The sequence below is a fragment of the Anopheles arabiensis genome, chromosome 2, assembly GCF_016920715.1.
Source record: "Anopheles arabiensis isolate DONGOLA chromosome 2, AaraD3, whole genome shotgun sequence".
NCBI classification, from domain to species: Eukaryota; Metazoa; Arthropoda; class Insecta; order Diptera; family Culicidae; genus Anopheles; species Anopheles arabiensis.
The window spans coordinates 107,389,750-107,402,142 of NC_053517.1; the positions used below are offsets into that span (position 1 = coordinate 107,389,750).

Below are 12,393 nucleotides of genomic sequence, written 5' to 3' on the forward strand. Positions count from 1 at the left end.
GTTGTCTCCATGTTCCACTTAACACCAGTCCAGTTGTGCTAATCCTTTGTTCACTGGTCGAAGGTACTCCTTAGCAGGGTCCTCCCAGGGCTAGAGGGGTTTGTTGTCTTTGCTGATGTTAGTAGGGAAGAGAGAGGGAGCGGGTGAATGTTGTGGATTGTGCCAGCGATGGCAGCGAAGCGACGATTCGAAGCTAATTAATTTATTAGGTTATTGATTGGGTCGTTGAGCGATGACTTCCCCCCGGGGGCGGTGGGGAAATGGAGGTGGGCAAGCTCATCTCAAACAGGCACGGGAGGCAGCAATGTCTCAATTCCGTAACCTTTATCACTGCTGCCAAACTGCCTTGGACGGGGGTGGTTTGTAATGTCCGGCGCCTGTCAGTGTGCCGGAGACAGCAATGCTTCTCGTGATCGTCTTTGTCTTCTCCAAGCTGAAGTGCATTCCAGATTGCATGCAGGAGAAGCTGTGTAGTGAAAAAAAAAATGGCTTTTACATTCTTAAATACCTCTGCTACGTTCTGTGTGAATCTGTGCAATGTTCAATTGATGCTCCACTGTACCTCTTCTACTATCCAACGTCCATCATTCCACTGCGCCTCGATCTGGCTGTGATATCGATACGTCTTAATCATCGTTGCACCTCGTTCGTCCCCCCCAGGCAGGCGTGCATTGATGCATTGTGCATTGGAAGCTCGGAATAGCAGATTGTTTGCATAATTGATAGGCATAACTATTAAACAAACAGCCCGATTTTGACTACTATTAGACAAGGGGAGGTGTGTCGGTGTGATGACTCCCAGGACTGGCAGTGTGAATCTATTGGAGCATTCAGCGTGCGGTAGGATGCGGAAAGACAGGATGCTTTGACAGGATGAAACGCAATCGCTCACGTTGGTTGTAGTTTAGTGATATCGATGTTATTAGTGTTGCAGTTGCGGGTGGCATTTGTAGGATGTTATCCAGGTACAAGCTTGCTGCAGAAGGCGGTGGAATCAGCAGAATGTAATTTAATTTGAGCTTACAGTAGCTTACTCTCCTATGAAGGTATGATTTGGTGTGTTGGTGGTAAGAAGCTGTTGTTATATTACTTGAAATTGCCATCACCATTTTATACATTTCACACTGTCCAATCCACACTTCACGCTTCATACACAAGAAGGTGCAAAAGATCGAGATAACTTTAACATCCCGTCCCCGACACAGTTCGGAAGTGCAAACAATTAAAGCATAGCGATTGTATTGGTAAAGGTGCGAATCGGGAGGAAGGCTCTATACACGAAGCGTTAAATTGCGATTTCGAAGGTAATTAGTATGTTTCGCAACCGTTTCTTATCACTATCAATCAGCTAGTTGGGGGCTGATTATGTTGTTCACCAATCCGCGACACGGTGTGGATGGATGGATAATTATTGTTTGTCGTTTTTGGGTGTGACGGATTCGAGTGAGAACAGGTTCGTAGCGCTGAAGAGCTTCGTTGCGCTATAACGATAAGATTAATAAGAATTATATTAAACATTTATGATTGATCTAGAAATGTGAGAATAACGAAACATAATACATTACAGATAAGCTAGATATTTTGGTCCAATCCTCGCTTAAATCCCTGACTGTTATGATTTATGATTTTAAAGCAATAATCTAATAACTTTACTCATTCATGTTTGAAAGAATGATTGAAGTTCAACTGATAAGCGAAACAAGATAAGGATTGTGAAGAGCAGTGTGGGCTAAATGGTCAGCAACCGGGAGCAAACTAGCGGCCCTTCCTCACATCTGTTTCCGTAGTGTAGCGGTTATCACGTCTGCTTCACACGCAGAAGGTCCCCGGTTCGAACCCGGGCGGAAACATATGAAGTGTTCTTTTTTCCTCTCTGTCACAAACAAAGCTGTGTGACTTTTCAAGTATAAAAGCAATTTCTGTGTGTAGTAGAGTTCTAATACAACTATTATCTTTCTTTTTTTAAGTACCTCTGTCTTCTACTGAAACGCAACAAACTTTTGACTTCAATGCCGCCCAGGCAGGTTCGGCTTCAAGGGTGGGATTTATTTAATTACAGCCGTAATAATAAACTTGCTCGCTCTTACCCACCCTTTTGGGTTTGCAACTGCCACCCGGTTCCCCCGGAAGTAATTGTTCCACGATCATCTCCCATTTTCTGGAAGCTTGCTGGACAAGGTCCGCGGTGGGGCAGTCAGTTCTTGGAGTATACTTTCGCCCTCAATGAAGATGTCCGGATATTGGGCTTTGTGTGTGTTCATCCGGCGCTTACCATCTCGCTAGCCCGAGGGCATTTCAAGAAGAGGTCAAGACATAGCTGGTGCGACTATTTCACGTCCTTTCCGCTAAGATGCATCCATTTGCATCTTGTACCGTATCGTGTGAGCGTGCAGCAGTACAAAGGTTGATTGGCGAGGTTGCGCCGACCGGGAAGTGAGGAGGACATAAACGGGTAAAACGGGTTTTCAGCTGAACCCTGCGGAGGTGCCAAGGTGGGCGCTAGGAAAGGGCTCGGGGATTGGTTTAAATTCTGGAATTCTGCGAACTTGTCCAATGGGAAGTTTATGAGCCCGGGCGAGGTTCTGGCTCATCGTTCGAGACATTGGTAGCTGTGGACGGATTTGCTCTACGCTGTGGAAAGGCACGGGAGGTGAGGAGGTGAGTGCAAAACTATGCACAACATCGAACGTCGGGAATCAAGTGTATGGTGTGCTGCTGCTGTTGCTGCTGCTGCTCGAACGCCTAGGATCAAGAGGAACGAAGCGAATGGTTTCTTGAGTTGGTTGCCGAGATAACTTCTTCAGGGCTAGGAGCGCTTCGCTTGGGCGCAGCAGTACTGTCAAAAAGGGGGTAAGGTGAACGCTTTGGTTCGCTCCAAGCCCATCCCTTTCTAACAGATCGTCTGCATACTTGATAACTTCTGATTTTGTTCCACTCGGGGTTTCGTATTTGCTCCTGTGGCGATAGAACCGCATCGTACAGCAGCGCCGCGGAATGTGTACCGTTCCAGCGAGACCCCAACTGCCCAACTGGCGTTGATGTGTGTTGTGGAATTCAGGATACACACGGTCCTGCCGTCGCCCAGTACCGTGTGACAGTGGGTATTACTGGTGCAGTACATGCGCTGACAGCCGTATCTCGTAGCTGATAAGATTTCTGTGTTTTCCCGGTAGGTCCAATCTTTGAAGCTCGAGATAGGAGCGTTTGTGCGTCTTCGGTGCTATCCGGGGCTATCGTTGGTCGGTGGCTAACTTTGCACTGGAAATTGCTTCAAGAATGGACTGGTGCTCTGGGAAACTATTTCGTTGCCGCTCCGAAGTGAGTGAGTGTGTGAAATCAGAGCGTACGATATGTGTGCTGTTGGTAATTAATATCTTGCTTAGAATTTGCGTTCCAAGAGGTCGTGGGAAAGCTAAGGAGCTTCATTGTGATCTTCGCTACGATGTCGTATCTCAAAACGATGAACAATAAGTCAGTACAGTTATCTAAATTAAATAGCGTTGATGGAAATTATATAAACGCCTGAAAGTATGCAATTCTCATACCAAAATTGATGTTTTAAAACGAAATAACTATTGCTTTCCTATTAAGAGCTGTACTTGCAGCAGAAAATGAATGAACATCGCAGCATCTTCTCCTTATCCCACAGAGCGATCCATTTTCCCCGTTAAACAAGACTCCTTACACAATTCTATAGCAATCTCGGAATCTCAACTTCTCCATCAAGCGAGCAACTCAGCGGTACTCAACGCTGCCCTAACGCGAGGAGAAAGCTGTGGCTCAATGCGAGAGAACTTTCCCTCAATCGACTCCACCACCGTACCAGGGTAGCAGGAAAGCGTGCAGGATTTGCCTGCTTTTGGAGCCACCGACACCGACACAAAGCCTTACTCTTTTGTTCGCCGAGCAAAGCAAAGCGAAGCAGCAGAGCGTTCGAGAACGAGTTCGCATGAAAGCGGATCTGGTTGGGTGCGAGAAAAATCAATATGACAGTACCACTACCACTGCCCGGAACAACGGGGAATGATCCGAGTGTTTTTGGATGAAATTTTGTCACTCTTTACGCGCGGAGATCTTGTGTCTGGTGGGTGCAAGATGGGAAGGGATGAACAGCAACGGTTAAAACATAGTCTGCACAACTGGCCCCACATGGGAAGGAGCCTTTATTCTTCTTCTCGTTCAAATGGGTAGAGAAAACACACCTTACAATAGGGAAGGGCATTTTCCGGCAGTAGCAGCAGCATGGAAAGTACCCCGTAAGTGCAATAAATCATGACGGTCTTGCTTAAGCGAAGGAGCGCAGTGCGGGGATGGTAAAATTATTGGCGAATGGTTACAAGTTGATCGTTGGATTAGACTGTAACACCAATACGGTAACACAGCACACAAAAACAAACCAACTAACGAAACCTTTTAATGCGTGCGTGTGTAAAGGAAGACACACGTGAGGTGGTCGTTTTCGGTTTTATGTTCGTACTGTTTAATGAGATAGTATGTAAGCCTGGGGGCGATGGGAAAACGGGGAAGATACGAGAATGGATTTGAGTAATCGAGGGCCCAAGCGGAACCAGCTGATTAAATATTAATTTTTCACCTTCCACATGCTCCTCGTGCCGTGCCGTGATCTCGACACTTTGGGATGGGATTTGTATGTTGTGGTTTTTGTTGCGAAAGACATTACACGGGGAATGTGAATCGTGTTAGTTGGTGGGTCATTTGTTGTGAGTGGAAGAATTGTATATGAATTGAAGATAATATTAATGTTTAAACTGTTAATGGTTAGTTTTACACTTACATAAAACCAATCATTTAGCCAACCATTAGCACAACAAAGAACATGAAATGCTACCTTCACCGTTCTATGCTTCTAACACACTCAAAAATTCGTTTCAAAAGTTAATATTAGGAAGTCCTTGGGCGATGCTACGGCCACCATCATCACCACCATGTTTCATCGATGTAAACAAATCGCATTTATTTTTAAACCATCACAACTCATTACACCACCACCAGTGGCATGGTGCTCCAGTTTTTACTGGCTTTGCCGTTTCGATCGCGTGTGCGCTGCCGCGCAATTTTAAACCCCGACAAGAACGCCCAATTAAAGTGTCCCGAAAAAACCAAACTCACGCTCGCCTGGAAATGGGGCCTGGGGGTGGCTGGTTTGGCCCCTTTTTCCTATTTTCCAAACACGGCTGGACCGCTGCTACCGCCACTAGACTAAACACGCGCTCCATTTTATAATTAGGCTATTATTCATTTCCCCACTACTAAGAGCACGGTAGTTCTAAGGAGCTAAACCGGGTTGAGTTCGATTGTGTATTTTGATGCGATTCTTTGTACATTCCCAAGCGAAAGCGCAACAAAGCGGCCGGCCAATTGGCGGCAATTCTTTTGCCGCTTTGCCGCGATTGAAAGGATTGTTTTTGAAATTACAGACAAAAACATTCATAAATGAATTCGGCTTGTGATACTTAATCGGTACGCGTTGTTTGTCTTGGGAGGGGGCTATGTGGAGACATGTTTTGAAATGTAGATATAGGTGAGGTTAGTGATTGTTTGCCCTACTTCTAGCCAGACATCGTACCAGTTACAGTTGAACAAATGCTCGTTGCCCAGCAAATGATTCTGGGTTGGATCTATTAAAAAGGGGCTTACTAGAGATGCGGCAGCTTACTGCTGCTGTAGCTCGATCGTTGTGTGTGCATGACAATGGCTCGCGCTAGAGAACTTCTGCTATTTGCTGCGTGTCTGCTGTCGGTGAGTAAAATGTGAGACTTTAGAAGATACGACTTCTTTATAAGAAAATGATCTGCTTTCCCGCCAGATGACGTTCGTCGCAGCGAAACCCGACTTTGGCGTTGATGTGATGATCCGGGGCAGTGTAGCAGTGCAAGGTACGGCCGTCATGATCGAGGAGCGGTTGAGCGAGCTGACAAAACACATGAGCTTTTCCCTCGTCTCGTCCTACGGCTTGCTGAGCGATTTGCGCACCCAGATGGACCTGCTGGCGCGCAAGGTGGCCACCATTGGGACGACCTTTGCAACTGCTTTGAACCAAGCCAGTACAAGCAACAGCAACGTCACTGCTACCTTCCATCCCGTCTTGCTCTCCCTCACGCGTCTGCAAACACTCCAGGTGGACGAATTACCTCCAATTCTGGCTGAAATCGAAAAACTCGTCAAACTATCGATCAAGCTAGAGCTGCAGGATTCATTCAAGACACTGCAAAGCTCGGTGCAACTTATGGTCGGAGCGGTAGTGCAGCTAACCGCAGCCGTTATTGACAATCCGGTGAGCATAGATGTGTCCATCGTCAATATGGTAACTCGAGTGGCTTCGATGTTGCGAGCAAACACTGTTCCGCTAAACTACACGATCGCTTCGACGGGTGAGAATATTCGAGCGGCTGATACATTCCTCGGAAGGCTATCCAGGTCGGTACAGACCACAACGACAACGGTTGAAAATGATTTTACAAGCTTTATGGATGATGTGGAGCAATTGCAAGACACGACGCTGCAAGCATTGGGCTGCACCAAGCAAGAGATCAGTGGTCTCGGGGCATCGGTTGAACCCTTGTTGGCAATATTATGCGACAGTTCGGGCCCGTGCGATATTCGGACTACGGTTACAAAAATTCTGCAATTGCAGTCGGATGACCAAGATGAAGTGGCCCTCACGGTAAGGGAACAGTTCAGCAAGCTAACCCCGTACAAAACCATCCTAACATCGGTCGCATCTGTCACGTTCAGTCGTGCCTATGAGCTTGGCTTGTATCTTGCCGACGTGACGGCTATGAAGGGACCGTACGGTCTGTACTGTTTGAACAAGTACGCCAGCGTGGTGGAACAGCTTCTACCGCGCGTAAGGGATGGTTTAATAGTGTGCTATCGGCAGGAGCACACGCGACTACGAACGCTCCGCACCAGCCTGCTCAACATGTACGCGACGTTCGTGTACGATTTCGAGGATCTGTTCGATCAGCTACAGCTCTGCACTGCGGAGTCGGGCAATTTTTCGTTCTTAACTGCTATGAACGGTCTCTACACACAGTTAGTGGAGCAAATGAAGAAAAAACTGGAGCTAATGAAGTCGTTTTTGGTAGCTGAGACAACTAGTAGCGCCCGCCGGCTGCTGCTGTGCGGTACGGAAGCCTCCCTAGCTGTTGCGAACGATCGGGCGCAGCTATGGAGCGAAATTGGAGAGTGTCGACAGAAAGGGCCGTCTTACAATGTGCCAATAATGGAGGTTTGAGATGTTTAGAGGGAATATGATGTTTTATGTTATAATATAAATAAAGTTTTGTGAAAAAATAGCGTTTGTTTATTATATTGAGTTATTTCTGTTCAATGATATTCAATGCGATGACGATGGTGATCTATTGTATTGATCAGGCTTGACTGACACTTTTACTGTTGTGTGCAAAAAAAATTCTTATAAACCTTAAAATACTTAAAATATAGTAATACAACTATAAAGCTGTATCTTATGCGGCTTTTTCTATCTTTCCATTGTTTTCTATTGATCTTCTTTCTTTTCAATACTGTCTTGCCACTTCCAGACAACAAAGAGAATGGAAAAATTGTGTATACTCTTCTTCTTCTTCTTCTTCTTCTTCTTCTTTTTGCTACAACTACTGTTGTTGGTCAATGCCTGCGCCTGTGGCACTGCTGGGCTTTGCTTTCAATGACTTACTGATTATACGTAGTAGGATAGTCAATTCCTATATGTATGGGGACACGGTCCATTCGGGGTTTGAACCCATGACGGGCATGTTGTCATAAGTGGTACGAGTTGACGACTGCACCACCAGACCGTCCCATTATATTTATTATTTTGTTCAAAATAAGAGAACAGCTATAAAGAGCGAAAATGATGAGGGAATAACACAAAATCTGGAACTCTTCTGGGTAGATTGGACAGCCGGGAGAATTCTTACCTGTTTGTGATATAAACTCACACAAACGATCTTTCAATTTTGTAGTTAATTGAATGACAAAACAATCTAAAATGATTCAAAGAATCAATCGATAATTCATGCATTGTAAAACAATTTTATTAAACCATTTTTGTCTGCACAATCAATTAAGGCATCCTCTCGAGCTCTTCAATTTTCACCAACGCACTGCTTGGCGTCCTCTATGTAGGTAGGTACCAGGTTGAGGAACGTCAAGAAATTCACGCGCGTAAAGCATAGTCCAACCCGATTCAAACTGGCAGTCAGGGCTGATAAGAAGAAATTCGAAGCTCTGGTCAATTTTGCAGTATTACGCGCTGTCTTTAACTTGTTGTAGAATGAAGTGATCTGGAATTGAAGAAAAAAAACAACAGATGAACAGGTTGATTAGCCATCAGATCGCGAACTCGAAGGCTTACCTTTGAGAGACAGTCACTTTTGGTACATTCCGCTGTACAGGGTTTCAAGTTATTCCACATGTCCTCTACGTCATACGACACCATCAGTGCGTACGTTTCCAATAGCTCTTCCAACTTTTGCAACCTCGGTCGCTCCGTATCGAAACATTCGTTCAACCGTATCCTTCCCAAGGGAAGCAGATCCGTCACAAGGGCAGCGTACTTGCTATGGCAGAACTCGGCATTGGCGCTTGATTCGAGGAGCTGCTGGGCGAGCTGTAATGCTGGGGAGCCCACCTTTTGCGAGCTATCCGAGTAGTACACCTGGCTTACACCATTCACGATCGATTGTCTGTTGCCTGAGCTTGCAAGTTGAATCGATTGCTTCAGATCCTTCACAAACAGTGAACGGGTGCTCGTAAACGATAATAGATCTGATTTGAGCTTCACGAAGTTGTTCTGATCTTCTACGTCACCCTTTAACTCGTTGCTCAGTCGTGTGCCGGTAGCGCTGAACAATTGTTCCACCGTGGAAAATGATGTCTCAACAGCAGCTTCAAGCGTTGACAGCCGTCCGTTGAACGTGGCTGTGTCCCGTTGGAACTTATCGGGCAGAGGCTGTTCGTCCTGCTTGAAGGTAGCTATGAACGTGTCCGCCGTTTGGAAGTTCACTCCAACACGCTGGAACACATACACCAGCAGTGGTAGATGTGCCTTCGTGTTTCTCAATGCATTCACGAGCGGTCGCAGCAGACCTGCTGGAACGTCACCTACAGCGGAGACACTAAGAAGAGCCTCTCGCAACATGTTCGTCGTAACTTTTACATCGGGAAGAGCGCTTTCTATAAACTCCAAAGCGGTCCAAATTTCACTGCTCACGTACAAACCCACCTTGGAGGAAACATCCGAAACGAATGCATTGCCATTGCTGTTGTAAAACGTGACCAGCTCCGCATACTTATCTAACACTGCATTCAGCGTGTCATTCACGTTGGAATTACTACTTGCAGCGGTTAGCAGCTCTTCCGCGACGGCTTTCAGCTTTCGCGAAAACTCGTCAGCAAAGTTGACTACCAGCAATCGTTTGGATTCACTGTTGGGTATAAATCCGCTCATCATTACGTTGAGTGTATCGTCAATCGACGCAGAAAGGCGGGACACATCCATAGCGCCCTGAATGACGGCGGACGTCTGCGGGACCTTGAAGGGAGTGCCAAACTCGGGATGACCGCTCACGAAGGCAAACTAAAGGGAAGGGGGAAAAGCGTAGAATAAGAGACAGGCACTAGGTTGGGATGCGTTAAGTTGCAGTTGTCGTACCTGTGCCAGACAAAACGCCCAACAAATGTATCTCAGCGACTCCATTTCGTGGCTCACCAGGAAAAAAAAACTACGACTATGCGGGTCGGGTGCAGTATCGCTCGTACTATTTAAAGCTTTCTGAGGGTCTTATGCGTGTCTATGAACTTGCAGTTGGGTAAATATCACCCCCAAAAAGGGCTTTATTGTTTGTTGTAATGCTATTACTTAACCATCCGTTACAGATCTGTATTTGTTAAGCGAAGTCGCTTTGGAAGTGTGAAGCTATCGCATAGTGATTTTAAGTATTGTTTCTGTATGTACAGCTGGTTTGAGCTACTTCGGAGCTTTCCAAACTTTTGCTTTAATGTCTCTGTTCTAGAAAATCATCTGGCAATTGAAAGAGAAGAAGAAAGGGAGCTCTCCACACTTTTGAGCCATACTCTGTGGGATCCCGTGATGAAACCATTTCGCCCATCTCGGCGTCAACTTTCCAGGGGCTCACTGCTTCCAAGATGGCCTGCTATGAGCAGCCTATTAGATGTTTATCTGCAGTAGCTACCTTTTTACCGCGCAACTGTCTCCATCACACTTACAGCATCACGCTCTCTCACTCACCATCATCATCCCAAGGACATGCGTCTCAGCTCATCTCCCCATTGCCTCCTCTAATCGTCACTCACTATTTACCTAATCAATTTGAAAGTGGATACCGTTGATGCCGTCAGATATCACCCGACCAAACCTGTGCGCTCTGAGCGTGTGCTTGTGTGTGTGTGTGTTTGTGTCTGTCCCGCTCGGCTTTTATGCGCATATAAATCGTCCGTTGAAAGGGGGCTCAATGGCTTGCCAGAGAGGGGGGAATGAGAGGGACTACGTGAGAGTGAAAGTATCCTCTCGGTGAAGGGAAACGCGAAAAGCGGATCATCCCCGACCCGCCCGAAGGGAAAGCAACAATAAGGGTGGCGCACGTGAAAGGAAACAATAAAAGGACCTTTGCTTCTTGAGCGAAAACCCATCAACACGGTCGTGCGAATGGGCTGGGAGAGTATGGGAGGAAGACGGGTTACGCCTGTATGTATGTGTCTGCCTGTGTGTGTGTGTGGTGCTGTTGTGGAAATTTCTCCATTTATTCAGGGCGTTTCGCTTCCACTGATGTTGCAAATTTCGCTACACCATCGCGTGATTTGGTAGAATATAAGCAGCAGCAGCAGCAGCGGCGCCGAGCGGTTGTTGTGTGTTTGTATAGCAACGCCGAATCTTCGGCTGCGCTTGGAGAGGTTCATTTGTATGCAGGATTGTTTGGTGTGCCGGATTGAAGGTAGTATATGTGGGTTGATAAGTTGCTTTGATTGACTGGTATTTTTCAGGCATTTCAAAATACAAACCTCATACACATGATTATTACTGAACTTTCATAATACATTTCTTCTTCTTTTATCACTTCACTTCATTTTTTCTGCATTGCAATATCGAGAAAAGGCGTTAAAATTATTTCTAGAACAAAATCTCTTGAGAGACTCCTCGCTTGCTCTACTCAAGAATCCATCGTACGTCGGGGGAGAAAATGAACGTTACCACTAACCAGTTACACCACAAAGTCAACTCAGCTTAGCTCCATTATCTATCCATTTGATTAACATGCGACGCTGTTCTTTCCTTCTATAATGAATAATTCTACAAACTTTTCAATACAATCCCCACGATAGCATGATTCCTCCTTCCATCCTGACCCGCTGGTACGAAAAAGCAACAGTCAGTTCTGCCGAAGCGCTGGAAGCGCTCAAGAGAAGATTGAATAAGTTGGTGAAGGTGGAGGAGGGCATAGAGACACAGGACACCCCACCGATGGCTTCTTATTTTGCAGCCATTCTCATCTTCCGTCCCCCTTTTCTACTGCACGCCTGCTCGGAAAAGTGGCCACAAATTCACCACCAACTCACATCCTACACGCAAAAAACGGATGGCAACGCGAATCGGGCAGATTGGAACGGTGCTGGTGATACTGATTATGCTGCCCATGTACTTCGCGGGTGGTTGTGCCACAGGACGCCGTCAAGTGCTCCTCTCGCCTCCACCATTACCGTCGCTGGGATGGGGCAAACTTCTCGGAACACGAGTGCGCGCTGCGGGAAATTGCTCTTTGCCACGGTGGAATTTATTCGCCGCTACACGCGAAGCTGAACTGGAGTAAGCCGAAAGGAGCGGCGCTTTAGGAGCATATTTTGTTCACGTGCGCTAAAAGTACGCCACCCTTCAGCCTGACCCGTTTGCTGACGTTCCGTCACAGTATAGCAGAAAAACCCATCAAGAACCGTGCCCCCGTGCGTTACGCGAGCTGCTCCTGTAACACCATCATCGTTCGGTTGACATTAGTCGATGTTTCCGCATCCGGTTGCTTGACTTTTCCCGCTGTTGGTTGTTTTGTGGATTGCGCTCCTCGTGTTTCTCTCCTTCCCAGAGGGACGCGCTCCTAACCTTTGCTTTCGCTTCCGCTCGCAAATCGGTTTTTATTTATTATATCTTCTAATAATCGAGTGGAATGTTGCTTATTGAGTGGGATATGGCACACAAACAAGTGTAGAAAGACTTCAGAGCGTGAGAGAGAGAGATAGATAGAGAGACGGAAAATGTATACCACAGTGTGAGTGGAAACGAACATACTACGCGGAAGCGACGCTAAGCCTCGCCTCGGTACGACTTACTGACTTGGCCGCGGGCGAAGGCGCCTTCGC

At 46.5% G+C, this 12,393-nt stretch overlaps 2 protein-coding genes and 1 non-coding gene across 3 annotated transcripts; 2 read left to right on the forward strand and 1 right to left on the reverse strand.

Moving 5' to 3' along the window:
* The first annotated feature begins 1,777 nt into the window (after window positions 1–1,777).
* Window positions 1,778–1,850, forward strand: Trnav-cac. The gene has a single exon. It is a non-coding gene; the product is annotated as a tRNA-Val (tRNA).
* Window positions 1,851–5,471: 3,621 nt separating this feature from the next.
* Window positions 5,472–7,319, forward strand: LOC120894628. Its single transcript, XM_040297339.1, has 2 exons — window positions 5,472–5,760; window positions 5,828–7,319. The coding sequence occupies exons 1-2, from the start codon at window positions 5,707–5,709 to the stop codon at window positions 7,256–7,258; spliced, it is 1,485 nt and encodes a 494-aa protein (XP_040153273.1). The 5' UTR covers window positions 5,472–5,706; the 3' UTR covers window positions 7,259–7,319.
* Window positions 7,320–8,085: 766 nt separating this feature from the next.
* On the reverse strand, window positions 8,086–10,886 carry LOC120894726. Its single transcript, XM_040297491.1, has 3 exons — window positions 9,680–10,886; window positions 8,381–9,604; window positions 8,086–8,309 (listed from the first exon to the last, which is right to left on the reverse strand). Exons 1-3 carry the CDS (start codon window positions 9,722–9,724, stop codon window positions 8,112–8,114), a joined length of 1,467 nt encoding a protein of 488 aa, XP_040153425.1. The 5' UTR covers window positions 9,725–10,886; the 3' UTR covers window positions 8,086–8,111.
* Window positions 10,887–12,393: the final 1,507 nt, after the last annotated feature.